The sequence below is a fragment of the Rutidosis leptorrhynchoides genome, chromosome 3 (genome assembly GCF_046630445.1).
Source record: "Rutidosis leptorrhynchoides isolate AG116_Rl617_1_P2 chromosome 3, CSIRO_AGI_Rlap_v1, whole genome shotgun sequence".
Classification (NCBI taxonomy): Eukaryota; Viridiplantae; Streptophyta; class Magnoliopsida; order Asterales; family Asteraceae; genus Rutidosis; species Rutidosis leptorrhynchoides.
Genome location: NC_092335.1, coordinates 220,989,182 through 221,007,363, shown reverse-complemented (window position 1 = coordinate 221,007,363; position 18,182 = coordinate 220,989,182). Strand labels below are relative to the sequence as shown.

The 18,182-nt window shown below is 29.8% G+C and overlaps 1 protein-coding gene across 1 annotated transcript; it reads left to right on the top strand.

The window, feature by feature from the left end:
• Nucleotides 1–13,396: 13,396 nt before the first annotated feature.
• LOC139897231 (cyclin-U4-1-like) lies at nucleotides 13,397–15,951 on the top strand. The gene is made up of 2 exons (XM_071879895.1): nucleotides 13,397–13,751; nucleotides 15,524–15,951. The coding sequence occupies exons 1-2, from the start codon at nucleotides 13,417–13,419 to the stop codon at nucleotides 15,816–15,818; spliced, it is 630 nt and encodes a 209-aa protein (XP_071735996.1). The 5' UTR covers nucleotides 13,397–13,416; the 3' UTR covers nucleotides 15,819–15,951.
• The last annotated feature ends 2,231 nt before the right edge of the window (nucleotides 15,952–18,182 follow it).

Genomic DNA, 18,182 nt, shown 5'->3' with positions numbered 1-18,182 from the left:
TATTTATATATTATAGTTTTGTAGAATTTATTCTAACCTTTATTTTAAAACGTATACTTATATTATATTTTAAGTTATATTATATATATATATATCTATTTTATGTATATATATCTATAATGATTTACGTTTATATAAATAGTGACATTAATATATTTATATACATATATTTGTGGTTAGTATTGTATTTATGAAATTTTATTAGTTTGTTATGTGAATTATTAATACAATCCTAGTATATACCATAAGTATATATATAGTGTACAAAAGATTTATTTGTTAAAATAATAATTTAGATAATAATGATTTACTAATAATAATAATAATTTTATTAATAATGATAATACTAATAGCAAAAAAAATGAAAATGATAACTGTTAATGATACTAATAATAATAACTCTAAAATAATATTAATACTAATACCATACTTATGTTAATAATAAGGGTTCTAATATTTATAAAATGATAAATGATAATCATAATAATACTAGTAAATATTAATGATGATACTGATAAATATGATATTATTAATTGTAAATGTACTGATGATACTATTATTTATAAACCGGTACAAATTCTAATATTGATGATAATAATATATTTTTATTTCCTTCATAATAATAATAATAATGATAATCATAATCATAATCCTAATGATGATAAAATACTAAAATGATAAGTTTATTACTAATAATAATATTATTAATACCTATCATAATAATAATAGTAATGTCTATAATACTTTCAAATATGATAACAAGTATGATACTAATAATAACAATAATAATAACAATCAAAACAATCACAATAATAATAATAATACTAATAATAATTAATATATAATAACAATAATAAAATTAGAAAAGAAAACTACCTCACATGAAAAGAGTTTCAAAAAAAAAAAAGAAACTACCGTCCTCTGGACTCGATCTCGTGACCACATGCTCACACGCAAACACTCTCGACCATCCCACCAATTCTGATTCTCTGTACTAATATCGAATTTAAATTTTATATATAAACTGTTTTTCTTCTATTCCTCTTCTTCTCCATAAGTCTCATGGATTCAACAAAACATCAATAACCAAAAAAAAAAAAAAAAATCGGGGTTCCCTTTAAAGCTTCAAAACATTACAGAAAAAAAAATAATTTGGGTTCTAAAATAAAAAAAAAAATATACTAAAGGCCTACTGCAGCGTCGGTTCTTGGAACAAAAAAAAAAATTTGATTTCGTAATAGATAACATTATAGATAATGTTTATAACACGAAATAGTTTTCTAAACATGTTTAAAAACTACTGGAATCGTCAATTTGATCAGAAACATATACACGAACGCGAATTTGTCTCAAGAACAATTGTTGACTTTTTTTAAACTAAACTTTGACTTCAAAATTCAAGATCGATATAAAGATTTGAGAGTTGAGATTTTGCAGATAGATTTAAAGAAAGATTTCTAACCTTTCTGCATTTTTAGATTTTGAAACTTTATTCGAAATTGAATTAAGAGAAAAAAAAATTGGAGCGTGCAGAGAAGAAGAAAACAAAAATATCGCTGTGCTCTTTAATCCCATTGGATTTCCTTTTTATTTGATTTGCAATTATACATAATCATGTTGTAATAATAGAGATCGGTTGATAAAAAATGGAGAAAATGTCAACACAGGTTCACGAGTTGGGAGCAGGAAAGAAACAAAAAAAATAATAATAATAGAGATAAAGGATACAGAGGTCAAGCGTATAATATAGATCCCTACTGCTTTTTTTTTAATTAATAATAATAATATATAATAACAATACTATTAATATCTAATAATATTAATAAAATTAATAATAATGATAAATATAATATTAATGATAATAATAATTGTAAAAATGATAATAATAATAATAATAATACCATACTAATTATGATAATATTAATATTTTATCGATAATAATAATATTAGTAATAATAATATAATTTATACATCCAATTTCATCTTTATATGATATAAAGTGATATTATGAATACAAATATTGATATTTGACGATACAAATAACATTACTACAACAACTATATTTGTATTTAAATTTAATTTATTAATATCATCTATTATTATGTAATATTTAATAATTATGTAATATGTATTTTAACATATACTGAATATTATATATTTATGCATTTTAATATAAATATATTATAATATTTATTTACATACTAATTATATTATACTTATGTATGTAATTATGAAAAATATAAATGTTTTATATATGTAAGTATTATATATATTTATTAAAATAGTACATTATTTCATCATAGATATATTATAAATTTCTACATATACATAATATAATAATTATGTATAAAATCATATATATATAGTTATATTTATGTATATATGTATACTACCATATATATAAAATCATGTTTTAAATGTTGAGTAGATGATTAATTATGTATATTAAACAATTAACTACAAAGTATAACATTGTACATTTAATATTTTGATAACGTTGGTAAAATATGTTTGAATCATTTATATACAATATACTATATATATTCAAAATGAAAATCTTTAGTTATTAAATGTTATCTTTTATAATAACAAAATTACTTAATAGTTCATTAATACTAATATAATTAGTTTTATATATAATTATTTATATTTACATTCTTAGTTACAATTAAAGGTTCGTGAATCGTCGGAAATAGTTAAAGGTCAAATGTTATCATGAAATAGTTCAAACATAATGAGACTCGGTTTAATAGACTTTGCTTATCGAGTCGAATCATATAAGATTATGTTTAAATTTGGTCGGAAATTCCCGGGTCATCACACTAGCTTCAACGGATCCTTGGATGGCTCGAAGTTCTTGAAGCAGAATCATGACACGAAAACAAGTTCAAGTAAGATCATCACTTGAAATAAGATTGTTATAGTTATAGAAATTGAACCAAAGTTTGAATATGATTATTACCTTGCATTAGAATGATAACCTACTGTAAGAAACAAAGATTTCTTGAGGTTGGATGATCACCTTACAAGATTGGAAGTGAGCTAGCAAACTTGAAAGTATTCTTGATTTTATGAAACTAGAACTTTTGGAATTTATGAAGAACACTTAGAACTTGAAGATAGAACTTGAGAGAGATCAATTAGATGAAGAAAATTGAAGAATGAAAGTGTTTGTAGGTGTTTTTGGTCGTTGGTGTATGGATTAGATATAAAGGATATGTAATTTTGTTTTCATGTAAATAAGTCATGAATGATTACTCATATTTTTGTAATTTTATGAGATATTTCATGCTAGTTGCCAAATGATGGTTCCCACATGTGTTAGGTGACTCAAATGGGCTGCTAAGATCTGATCATTGGGGTGTATATACCAATAGTACATACATCTAAAAGCTGTATATTGTACGAGTACGAATACGGGTGCATACGAGTAGAATTGTTGATGAAATTGAACGAGGATGTAATTGTGAGCATTTTTGTTAAGTAGAAGTATTTTGATAAGTGTATTGAAGTCTTTCAAAAGTGTATAAATACATATTAAAACACTACATGTATATACATTTTAACTGAGTCGTTAAGTCATCGTTAGTCGTTACATGTAAGTGTTGTTTTGAAACCTTTAGGTTAACGATCTTGTTAAATGTTGTTAACCCAATTTTTATAATATCAAATGAGATTTTAAATTATTATATTATCATGATATTATCATGTATGAATATCTCTTAATATGATATATATACATTAAATGTCTTTACAACGATAATCGTTACATATATGTCTCGTTTAAAAATCATTAAGTTAGTAGTCTTGTTTTTACATATGTAGTTCATTGTTAATATACTTAATGATATGTTTACTTATCATAGTATCATGTTAACTATATATATATATATATCCATATATATGTCATCATATAGTTTTTACAAGTTTTAACGTTCGTGAATCACCGGTCAACTTGGGTGGTCAATTGTCTATATGAAACATATTTCAATTAATCAAGTCTTAACAAGTTTTATTGCTTAACATGTTGGAAACATTTAATCATGTAAATATCAATCTCAATTAATATATATAAACATGGAAAAGTTCGGGTCACTACAAAAACTCCCTAACTCGACTGGTATTAAATCAATTTTAAACGTTTCATCCCCCAGTTTAATTTCTTTCTCCCGACATATATTATCTGCTGAAATTAATTTACCGTTTGCTAATTCGAGTAAAAATTTACTATCCAAAGGCGTCAATGGGCAACTTAATTTAGCACAAAATTCTCTACTCATATAGCTTCTATCCTCACCCGAATCAAATAAAACATAAGCAGATTTATCGTCAATAAGAAACGTACCCGTAACAAGCTCCGGGTCTTCCTGTGCTTCTGCTGCATTAATATTGAAAACTCTTCCACGGCCCTGCCCATTAGTATTCCCTTGATTCGGGCAATTTCTAATAATGTGGCCCGGTTTTTCACATTTATAACAAACAGCGTTGGTATTACTTGTTCCGACATTATTCGTTTCGGCATTACTTGTTCCGACATTATTTGTTCCTTTAGTTCTATTAAACTTTGGTCCGTAGACCTCAAACTTTGTCGCACTATGACCATTTCTTTTACACCTGTTGCAAAATGTCGTGCAAAACCCTGATGATTTTCTTCACACCTATGACATGGCTGTTTTTGGTTTTTGTTGCCATTGTTATTATTGAGGTTGTTGTTGGGATTGTTATTGTTGTTGAAATGGTTGTTGTAGTAGTAGTTGTTGTTGGGATGTTTGTTGTAGTTATTGTTAGGATTGCGGTTATTGTTGCGATTGTTGTTGCGGTTGTTGGGATAGTTGTTGCGATTGTGGTTGTAATTGTTGTTGTTGTACTGGTGACTCTTGTCACCATTTTCCTCCCACTTCCTCTTGAGTTGTTTCGTGTTGGCTTCTTCGGCCGCCTACTCTTTAATTCTTCCCTCAATCTGATTTATGAGTTTATGAGCCATTCGACTTGCCTTCTGTATAGAAGCTGGCTCGTGTGAACTCACATCTTCTTGAATCCTTACTGGTAACCCTTTTACAAACGCGTCGATCTTCTCTTCTTCATCTTCGAATGCTCCCGGACACAATAGGCACAACTCTGTGAATCGTCGTTCATATGTGGTAACGTCGAACCCTTGTGTTCGTAACTCTCTAAGTTCTGCCTTGAGTTTATTGACTTCGTTTCTAGGACGGTACTGCTCGTTCATCAATTGCTTGAATGCCAACCACGGTAGTGCGTAAGCAGCATTTTGTCCTACCTGTTCAAGATAGGTGTTCCACCATGTTAACACAGTACCTGTGAAGGTATGCGTAGCGTACTTAACTTTGTCCTCTTCAGTACACTTACTTATGGAAAACACCGATTCGACTTTCTCGGTCCATCGTTTCAATCCAATTGGTCCTTCGGTTCCATCAAATTCCAAAGGTTTGCAGGCAGTGAATTCTTTATAGGAGCATCCTACACGATTTCTTGCGCCGTTAGCTGCATTTCTAGATTCAGAGTTATTGTTGGTATGTAGCGCAGCCTGTACTGCGACAATGTTTGCAGCAAGAAAGGTACGAAATTCCTCTTCACTCATATTCATGGTGTGTCTAGTAGTCAGTGCCATTTCCTTCAAAATAGCCAACTGAATCGAGTTAATCATACAGAATATTAAGAGTAGTCAATAGTATTTCGTAGCATAATATGAACTCATTTATAAAAGCTTTTTCTTCATATTAACGTTTTATAAGTTTAAATTCGGATACTACCTACCCGTTAAGTTCATACTTAGTAGGCAATATACAATTCAACTACTACAATTCCATATGAAAATCTGATTATAATAATATATCACATATAAATATTCTTCAAACTTACAACATCGCTATATTATATATAACATGAAATATAGTACACTTTGATACATGACAGTTTTGAAGATAAATCTAGTTAATACACAAGTTGTTCAGTAAAGGAAATAAAGACACGTAATTCATAAGTCCAGAAACAAGTCATGCATTTTGGTTTTACTAAGACGACTTCCCATCCTTGGTCTTGTGAAAAATAACCGTTATGACCATTGGCTAGGCAGCATGTTGTAATGTCGTCAAAAGGACGAGAGTTTCGTAATGTCCAACAGCCCCGTAATAATCTAAAAACCTTGTTTCTCACCCCAACTACTGAATCCGTCACTTGTGGGAAGGTTTTATTTAAAAGTTACAATCCAATGTTCTTTTTCTCACTTTGGTAAGAAGCGAACATCACTAACCCGTAAGCATAACATGCTTCTTTATGTTGCATGTTAGAAGCTCTTTCTAATTCACGAAATCCTATGTTGGGATATGTTGAGTCAAAATAGGTTCTTAACCCGTAGCGTAAAATTGCATTTGGGTTCCCCGCATTTAACGCTTTAAAGAAAACACGGCGTAACTTACGGTCTCCCCAATGTGATATACCCCACCTATCAAAGGAAAGCCTTTTATAAACTAAGGCATTTCTGGAAAGTCTTTCAAATGTTTGACAAGTTAATTTCGCCATAACTAAATGTGCTGATGAATTCTAACCGACTCTAGACAAGATTTCCTCAATCATATCCTCTGGTAGGTCTTCTAAAATATTCGGTGGTCTACCCTTAACGTCCATTTTGTTTTTATACTGTAAAATAGACAAGGATTAGATTCGTAAAAGATAATTAACAAACAATACAAGCAATTTTTACATAGAACATAAAAGTACAAGCACACTACAATACATATAATACACAACATGATTACAACCTTCTAATCTGAATCACTGGTTTCTTCTTCTTCGGACTTGGTTCGTTTTCCTAATTTTCTAGGAATATATGGTGTTCCTCTAATACGAGCCGTCATTTTCCATAATGGTTTAGAAAAACCTGGTGGTTTAGAGGTTCCCGGGTCATTGTTACATTTTAGAAAATACGGATGTTGTCGATACATATAAAGTTCATCGGGGTTGGAATCGGGTTTCTCTATTTTTATACCTTTTCCCTTATTATTTTCTTTCGCTTTATTAAATTTGGCCGAGGTAATTTCTATAACATCATCGGAATCCTCATCGGGATCCGATTCATCGGAAAATTGGTAATCTTCCCAATATTTTGCTTCCTCGGCGGAAACACCATTGACAATTATTAACTTTGGTCCGTTGGTTGAGGATTTTCTTTTATTTAATTGATTTACTACAGGTATCAATATTTCTTCCTCCGGAACCTCTTCTTCTTCTTCTTCTTCTGGTTCCTCCTCTTCCGATTCATCCTCTTCTGGTTCCTCTTCTTCCGGTTCCTCCTCTTCCGGTTCCTCCTCTTCCGGTTCCTCTTCGGAAATTTGTGAATCTTCCCAAAATATATTCGACTCTTCATTATTATTAGGTGAATCAATGGGATTTGTACTAGAGGTAGACATCTATCACACAATATCAAACACGTTAAGAGATTAATATATCACATAATATTTACATGTTAATAATATATAGTTTCCAACAAAAAAAATGTTAAGCAATCGTTTTTGAAGAAAAGCACGGTCGAAGTCCAGACTTACTAATGCATCCTAACAAACTCGGTAAGACACACTAATGCAATTTTCTGGTTCTCTAAGACCAACGCTCGGATACCAACTGAAATGTCCCGTTCATATTGATTATAAACGTTCCATATTAATTGATTTCGTCGCGAGGTTTTGACCTCTATATGAGACGTTTTTCAAAGACTGCATTCATTTTTAAAACAACCATAACCTTTATTTTATCTATAAAGGTTTAAAAAACATTACGTAGATTATCAAATAATGATAATCTAAAATATACCGTTTACACACGACCATCACATAATGGTTTACAATAAGAATATATTACATCAAAAATAAGTTTCTTGAATGCAGTTTTTACATAATATCATACAAGCATGGACTCCAAATCTTGTCCTTATTTTAGTATGCAACAGCAGAAGCTCTTAATAATCACCTGAGAATAAACATGCTTAAAACGTCAACAAAAATGTTGGTGAGTTATAGGTTTAACCTATATATTATCAAATCATAATAATAGACCACAAGATTTCATATTTCAATATACATCCCATACATAGAGATAAAAATCATTCATATGGTGAACACCTGGTAACCGATATTAACAAGATGCATATAAGAATATCCCCTATCATTCCGGGAAATCCTTCGAACATGATAAAAATGAATTTGAAGTACTAAAGCATCCAGTACTTTGGATGGGGTTCGTTAGGCCCAATAGATCTATCTTTAGGATTCGCGTCAATTAGTAGATCGGTTTACTAATTCTTAGGCTACCAAGCAAAAGGGGCATATTCGGCTTCGATCATTCACCCATATAATGTAGTTTCATTTACTTGTGTCTATTTCGTAAAACATTTATAAAACTGCATGTATTCTCATCCCAAAATATTAGATTTTAAAAGTGGGACTATAACTCACTTTCACAGATTTTTACTTCGTCGGGAAGTAAAACTTGGCCACTGGTCGATTCATGAACCTATAACAAATATGTACATATATATATCAAAGTATGTTCAAAATATATTTACAAAATTTTTAATACGTTTTACTGTTTTAAGTTTATTAAGTCAGCTGTCCTTGTTAGTAACCTACAACTAGTTGTCCATAATTAGATGTACAGAAATAAATCGATATATATTATCTTGAATCAATCTACGACCCAGTGTATACACGTATCAGGCTAGATCACAACTCAAACTATATATATTTTTGGAATCAACCTCAACCCTGTATAGCTAACTCCAACATTACTGCATATAGAGTGTCTATGGTTGTTCCAAATAATATATATAGATGGGTTGATATGATATGTCAAAACATTTGCATACGTGTCTATGGTATCTCAAGATTACATAATATATTAGAATACATGTATAATACAATATAAGTTAGCTAGGATATGATTAATATAGATTTGTTACCAATTTTCACGTAGCTACAACAAGCAAAAATAACCAATCTTGTTTTACCCATAACTTCTTCGTTTAAAATCCGTTTTGAGTGAATCCAATTGCTATGGATTCATATTGAACTTAAGATTATGAATATATACAGAAAAATTATAAGTTTATAGTCAAAATTACAGGTTACAAGTCGTTTTTGTAAAGGTAGTCATTTCAGTCGAAAGAACGACGTCTAGATGACCATTTTGGAAAACATACTTTCACTTTGAGTTTAACCATGATTTTTGGATATAGTTTCATGTTCATAAGAAAAATCATTTTCCCAGAAGAACAACTTTTAAATCAAAATTTATCATAGTTTTTAATTAACTAACCCAAAACAGCCCGCGGTGTTACTACAACGGCGTATATCAGGTTTTATGGTGTTTTTCGTGTTTTCCGGTTTTAAATCATTAAGTTAGCATATCATATATATATAGAACATGTGTTTAGTTGATTTTAAAAGTCAAGTTAGAAGGATTAACGTTTGTTTGCGGACAAGTTTAGAATTAACTAAACTATGTTCTAGTGATTTCAAGTTTAAACCTTCGAATAAGGTAGTTTTATATATATGAATCGAATGATGTTATGAACATCATTACTACCTCAGGTTTTGTGGATAAACCTAATGGAAATGAGAAAAATAGATCTAGCTTCAAAGGATCCTTGGATGGCTTGAAAGTTCTTGAAGCAGAATCATGACACGAAAACATGTTCAAGTAAGATTTCCACTCGAAATAAGATTGTTATAGTTATAGAAATTGAATCAAAGTTTGAATATGAGTATTACCTTGTATTAGAAAGATACCTTACTGTAAATAAGAAAGATTTCTTGAAGTTGGATGATCTCTTTAGAAGATTGGAAGTAAGCTAGCAAACTTGGAAGTATTCTTGATTTTATGAAACTAGAATTTATAGAATTTATGAAGAACACTTAGAACTTGAAGATAGAACTTGAGAGAGATCACTTAGATGAAGAAAATTGAAGAATGAAAGTGTTTGTAGGTGTTTTTGGTCATTGGTATATGGATTAGATATAAAGGATGTGTAATTTTGTTTTCATGTAAATAAGTCATGAATGATTACTCATATTTTTGTAATTTTATGAGATATTTCATGCTAGTTGCCAAATGATGGTTCCCACATGTGTTAGGTGACTCACATGGGCGGCTAAGAGTTGATCATTGGAGTGTATATACCAATAGTACATACATCTAAAAGATGTGTATTGTACGAGTATGAATACGGGTGCATACGAGTAGAATTGTTGATGAAACTGAACGAGAATGTAATTGTAAGCATTTTTGTTAAGTAGAAGTATTTTGATAAGTGTCTTAAAGTCTTTCAAAAGTGTATGAATACATATTAAAACACTACATGTATATACATTTTAACTGAGTCGTTAAGTCATCGTTAGTCGTTACATGTAAATGTTGATTTGAAACCTTTAAGTTAACGATCTTGTTAAATGTTGTTAACCCAATGTTTATTATATCTAATGAGATGTTAAATTATTATATTATCATGATATTATGATATATTAATATATCTTAATATGATATATATACATTTAAATGTCGTTACAACGATAATCGTTACATATATGTCTCGTTTCGAAATCCTCAAGTTAGTAGTCTTGTTTTTACATATGTAGTTCATTGTTAATATACATAATGACATGTTTATTTATCATTTATCATGATTAAACATAGTGTAACAATATCTTAATATGATTCATATGTAATTAGTAAGACGTTGTTATAGCGATAATCGTTATATATATCGTTTCGAGTTTCTTAATTCAATAAACACAATTTTATGTATATAACTCATTGTTAAAATACCTAATGAGATAATTACTTATCATAATATCATGTTAACTATATATATAATCATATATATGTCATCATATAGTTTTTACAAGTTTTAACGTTCGTGAATCACCGGTCAACTTGGGTGGTCAATTGTCTATATGAAACGTATTTCAATTAATCAAGTATTAACAAGTTTGATTGCTTAACATGTTGGAAACACTTAATCATGTTAATATAAATTTCATTTAATATATATAAAATGGAAAAGTTCGGGTCACTACAAGATACACTTTTTGAAAGTCTTCACACAATATACACCTTTTTCAAAAAAATTGGCAATATACACCATTCAGTCTACCAACCATTTGGTAGACTACCTCATAGTGTGGTCGATCACCTATTTTGCAATGTAGTTGACAAAAAAACTATAAGGGCGACTAAAAATTTGATCGACTACCATATTTTTTTTAAAGATGGTACACATTAGAATTAAACATGGTAGTCGACCAACCATTTGGTAGAATACATCATAGAGTGGTCGACCACCTATTTTGCAAGGTAGTCGACCAAAAAATAACACGGACGATCAAAAGTTTGGTCGACTACCATATATTTTTTTAAAGATGGTACACATTAGAATTAACTATGGTAGTCGACATACCATTTGGTAGACTTAATAGGAGTATTCATCGGTTTGGTTTTCGATTTGTTGGGTTTATTCGGTTCGGTGTATTCGGTTTTGAATTTTTTTTGGCAAAATCGAATACCGAACCGAAAATCGAATTCAAAGTTAAAATCGAACCGAACCAAAAACCGAATTCGAATTCGAAAAAATAAGAACGATGGTAGTTTAATTGTGTCATTACCGATGTATTAGTTATTTTTATCTTAAACAATGACGTACTATTAAATTATCAAGAATTCGATGATTTTATTAATATTTACAGTTTAATTATGACTTTTACTGCTTATGTTATTAAGAAGAAGATAAGAAGAAAAGCATACTATTTAGAGTAACATAATTATAATGTGAGCTATCAAATCGTCATATGGGTAAGAACATATTTTATTGATTGGAACCCAAATTATAATGACATTAATACATAAATATACAAATTAAATATATAAAAATTTTTAATTCTGTTTTGAATTCGGTTTTCGGTCAAACCGAATTCAGAATTTTCAAAACCGAAAACCGAATTTAATTTCGGTTTAACTCGATCCGAAAACCATTTTTCAAATTCGGTTTGGTTTATTTCCGGTTCGGTTCTGGTTTAGTTTTCGGGTTCCACGGTTTCAAATCAAATACTGACCACCCCTAGTAGACTACCTCATGTAGTGGTCGACTACCTATTTTACAAGATACTCGACCAAAAACTAGCACGGGAGATCAAACTTTGGTCGACTACCATATTTTTTCAAATATGGTACACATTACAAGTAAATATGGTAGTCGACCAAAATTTTGGTCGCCCGTGTTGTTTTTTGGTCGACTACTTTGCAAAATTGGTGGTCGACCACACTATGAGGTAGTCTACCATAACCTAATTATGTTCGCTTACCACAAGTATTCAGTAATGTCGATTAATGTAATATACATATAGTTATATTACTTTATCCGTCTCACCATAAGTGTCAACGATTGAATTTTCAAAGTTTTTCGTTGTCAACTTTGAATATAGATATTTTTATTTGTGTTATATAATATTTGATAAATATTATATGAATGTAATACATTTAAAATTCAATTCATTCATATTATTTTAGTTAAATATTATGCAATAGAAATATAATTTGTAACAATTGTTTCTATAGTGTGGCATATATGAAGTTATTGAAATAGTGTTTATGTTTTAACCGCGATCATGAAGAAAAACTTAATGTTTGATTCTGTTTGTCCTTTTTTTTTTTTTTGGATTACAAATGGATGCAAGTTAAAATGATTAGCTAATTAACTCATTACTCCCTCCGTCTCATTCCAATAGTCCACAGACAAAAAACACGCAGTTTTAGGAAATCTCACTAACTTCATTTCTCCACCAATGAAATATCTTCTCTCTCCAGATCCACCAATGAAATATCTTCTTTCCTTTCTATTTATGGAAGTGGACTATTAATTTGGGACAACCCAAAATGGAATATTGGACTATTGGAATGAGACGGAGGTAGTATAATTTTGTGCATTTTTTAGCAGCTCGTCCAATTAATTTATGAAATTTTGATGTTAGAAAAAACACAAATGAAAATATGTACGATTAAAATTAACAATAAAGACTTTGAATGCTATCAACTTTGGATCAACATAAAAACTATGAAGGAAAGAAATTCACACATTTGTTAAGTTTAATATTTAAACGCGTACATTTGTTAACTTGAAAGCGTTACTTTTTAATTAATATAATATAATCCATATATATTTCCCTCTGTTAAAAAAATCAAAATACCACATGGGGACAGCCTGGTCAAAATACAAATTTCATAAAGGGTATCAAAGTAATTTCACATTCACGTAATTTGTTAACGACCACAGATGGTTTATATACTCTAAACACCCTTCGCTTTCTATTTCACTTAAACCCTGTTTTCATCATTCTTCTTCAAAAAACTTCAATGGCTGACCTTGAATGCCCAACAGTTATGAACAATTTGATCACATTTCTATCATCACTTCTTCAACGAGTAGCCGAATCGAACGATCTCAACCCTCGATTTCATCATCAGAAGATTTCGGCATTTCATGGTCTTACTAGACCAACTATCTCAATTCAATGCTATTTAGAGAGAATTTTCAAGTATGCAAATTGTAGTCCTTCGTGTTACGTCGTTGCGTATGTTTATCTTGATCGGTTTACTCAACAGCAACCTGCACTTTCGATCAATTCGTTTAATGTTCATCGGTTATTGATTACTAGTGTTATGATTGCCGCCAAGTTCATGGATGACTTGTAAGTTCAATTTTTCATTTTGTTTGCTTATAATTCAGTTTTTGTGCATAATTTAAAAATCAAATTCGTAATATTGATTATCACAATTCATTTAAATTCAGCTGTATGTCACTCAAATTCGTAATATTGATTATCATTAATAATTCTTTTCGTCTAAAACTCATTTTGAAATTGACATGAGGGACAATTGTGATGATCACATTATTGGCATGTAATTCAGTTGTTGCAAGGGTTTTAACTACCTTTGTAGTAGTTATTGAAGTCATAAATAAAGATTTTTTTTTTATTGTAGGTTCTATAATTTATTCTTAACATACATACTGTACATAAATATATTATACCTAACGATTAATTCTTACTTTTAAAATGACGATTATTTAGTTATAGAAACCTTTATAACGTAACGACAATTCTAATGAATAGGTAAAAAAAAAAAAAATATCACAAGTAATGTATTTCTAACATAAAATAAATGGATAAAAGTAAAATTCTTTGCTTCAAAACACTGTTTTATCTTTTCTGCTTTTGATTTTTGAAATTTTTACTTTTTTAATGATTGGGTGAGAATTGTTACAAACTGATTTGAATTTTGCTAAGATAAGTTAACTAATTAATCACAATGATTGTTTAGGAAAAAGAATACATTAATATGCATTAGGAGGTTGTACATATCCTATTAGAAGTTGTTCTTGCTCTTTTTCTTGTCCCGCACCTCATGAAGAAAAGGGCATATCACCCACCACACAATTAATCATGGGTGTACCCTAATATCTTGGAGTTAAAGTTCAATAAAAAAACTTTTAAAGTTAATTAGTGTACACTAGTAGTTGATTAAATACAATAAAAATACCTTTTTAATGTATTTTATTTTCCTTGGTATCATTAAATGTAAAATGTAGTATCAATTATTTATACACGTAACGTACACGTTAGCCACACGGTTTTGAAGGCTTCAATTTCAATCCAACTTATGTGAATATAATATTTGTGAGAACTTATGTGGTAGTAAATAGTAATGCTATATTGACTTGCACATTAAGCAATAAAAGTTGTAACATCAAGTCTTGCAGTCACTACTATATTATAGTATTCATTTGTTCATTTACAAAGTAATGATCCACAACTCAAAAGGTATGGGAGATTCTTATAATAGTAGTAGTGGTAGTTACTGTTTTCAGCTGAATGGTCCATTTCAGAATAATTAAGCTGAAGTCAGTTGTCTTTTATGCCTTGTAACTTGTAACCTCATAGTTTAGAATCAAATTTTGAATATTTTGCAACCCAACTGAGCCATTGAAGTAATATAGTGTTTTAGTTTTGATAATAATAATAATAATAAATGACAAAAAAGAAATTTAATTTTGCAGTATAATTAAGGTTGCATGTTTAATATTTTAGTATGATACTTACTATAAAGCGTATAATAATTTTCACGTTCAGATTATTCATTGAGGGTGAGTATATTACTTTAATATGTATATAGAGTCTGATCGGATTATTCTTTAACTGTTTTCAACCATTTTCCTCACTACCTTAAGTTGTTTGTATGATTTAAATCCGAGACCTCTTGTAATAATATTAACACAATCCACTAAGTCATCTTTTGACGGTTAATGATAACATGTCCTTACATTACATTGTATTCACAATAATTGTGCAATATGTGTATGCATTTAAAAAGAGTGACTTATATATTTTGGTACAACAATAAGAAATGAGCTAATAATAGTAGTAACTGACAATGCCCTTTTGTGTGACACTATTTGATGCAGGTACTATAATAATGCATATTATGCAAAAGTAGGAGGAATAAGCACAACAGAAATGAATTTTCTTGAGGTGGATTTCTTATTTGGATTAGGTTTTCAATTGAATATCAACCCTACTACTTTCCACGCATATTGTTCATATCTTCAAAAAGAAATGTTACTTATTCAACCACCATTAGATCATCCTTTAATCGTGTCACCATCATCTTCGTCGTCATCGTCATATAAATCGATATCAACAAAGCTTCTACATTATGAAGATGATCATCAACAACAACAAGAATTGGCAGCATTATAATCGATCTTTTTATTTTATTTGATATTGATATTTTTTATGTTTGAATGTTGTGTTTGTTAGTAGTTATGTAGATGATGATTGGATACTGGTTTAGAAATTTAAACCTTTTTATGGAGTGTGATTTTGGGGGTGAATTTTCTTGGACTAACATATGATAAAAGAATAAAACTGACACAAGACATAATGTGTAAGATCCAATCTGAAGAGGTGGAGGAACATGAGTGGGTGTGGGTCAATATAATATGCCAAATCATGAGAGAAGAATATTTTAGGTCATAAAGTCACAAACACACCCAAATATTTGTGATCCCAATGTTTTTGTTTTAATAGTTCTCATTGTTCCCTGAGCATTATTTAACCAGTATGTTAAAAGTATAAGCAAAATTAAATTAAAATAACCATCATCTAAGAAAGGAGATAAATCTTCGCAAGATAGCTCAGTAATTGAAATTTTAATATTCTTATGAACGATCTCAATTCAAAATTTCATTAGAACCATATATTGTGATGTGCACAGAAAAAAAATTTGAAAATGATCACATGATATTATTTTTCAAAAATCAAACGAATTTTATTAATGAATTTCATTCGTTTTATTCGTTTTCTCTGGATAAGTTGAATAAGAAAGGGTTTATATGTTTACTTGTTTTGAGAGATGGCATATTATAGATGAGATATATTTGTGTTGTTGCATGATAGACTACAATATACAATTACAATATCTTAAAATAAAGGAAATGAAAAAAGGTAAATCCTTAGGTGGATGACCTAGGAGTAGTTTTACAGAAGTTGAAGCATATGAGAAGTAGCTGTTATTGGTTCTTTCGGGGAACATTCAACATGTGACTCCATGTACATTTATAGTTGGCCATGTGCAATAGGGATAAATACATTTAAAGATATTATACTAACTATAGCTTACATTTGGGTATCGGAACTATAGAATTAATGGGACAAATATTATTTTTCTTCTATTTGTATTTTTTAATCAACTTTTTTTTATATAGTTATTGATATTGATATTTTAGAACCAACTTTAAACATATTCTTTTTAGGGAATATGATGTTAGACGTTTGGATGTCATGTTGGTCAGTGGATTTTGTGCGGAACATGTCATACACATAAGCCAAAAGGTCCCTTGACTCTTTAAGTAGATACTAGTGAATAACCCGTGGAATTACGGGTTTGTTTAAATGAAAAAATTTAATGACATGTTTTAGACGTTAAGTGAATGTAAATGCTAAAGTCATTTATTTTAATGACTCGTAGAACCATGGATTCGACTAAGAAACTTGTCATTGTTTTTATAAATATATAGAGACATTTATTTTCGCATACGTATGTAACGTTGTTAATCTCGTAAATAGAATACATATTTGAATATTGATAATATGATAATTATAATTATAATTATTATAATAAAAATAAATAATAATAATAAATTTTCTCAAAGTTGAGTATTTATATTTTTAATAATAATTATTAGTAATAATTAATGTTTTTTGAAATTTTTTTTAGAAAAATAAAATACAATTATTATATAAAGTTGTACATGTTAGGAATTCAGTAGGCCCTAACAAGACAGGTGATTCATCAAATCACCAAACCCACAAACGACAAACATTAATTAAAATACTCAACTTTACAATGAGGCTGGGGGTTACAATTTATATGAAGAGTTAAACTTGTCCACCAAGTTAAACTTGTTCTTCAAGTAAAAGACATTCTATAAATATCTATTACTTGCTCCATACTCCATTCCTACTAGAAGATTTAATTAAGGCAACATAATCTCTACGACTTGTTCACCAAGTCAAGCTCCCTACAACTTGTTCACCAAGCCAAGCTCCCTACGACTTGTTCACCAAGTCAAGCTCCCTACAACTTGTTCACCAAGTCAAGCTCTCTTCGACTTGTTCCTTTGATCAAATTCTTCACACCTTCAACAATCACCCACTTGAAGACTTTGAACAAACTCTTCACTACTCAACAATCTCCCACTTGATGATTTTGAACAAACCCCGAACATCAATCTCCATTCCAACCAAGAAAGTCAAACCACCATTATACCGCCAAACTCCATTTGGGACACGCACACTCATCACATACGTCGAATGAGTAGACTTTCGATACAAGGTCTTCAACACTACTTGTCAAAACTAGAAACCAATAACCGCCTCAACTGTCAATGTTATTCAAACACCCATAGCAACTCCCGATCTCCTCTCAGCTACGACTTTTGATACCGCCGGAATCAAACATCCGGGTCACGCCGCTCTTCCACATCTGAGGGAAGGAAGTCTTTCGACATCAAAACCGCTAAGCTTCAACCCGATCTCCAGTTACTAACTTGGGCCATCTCG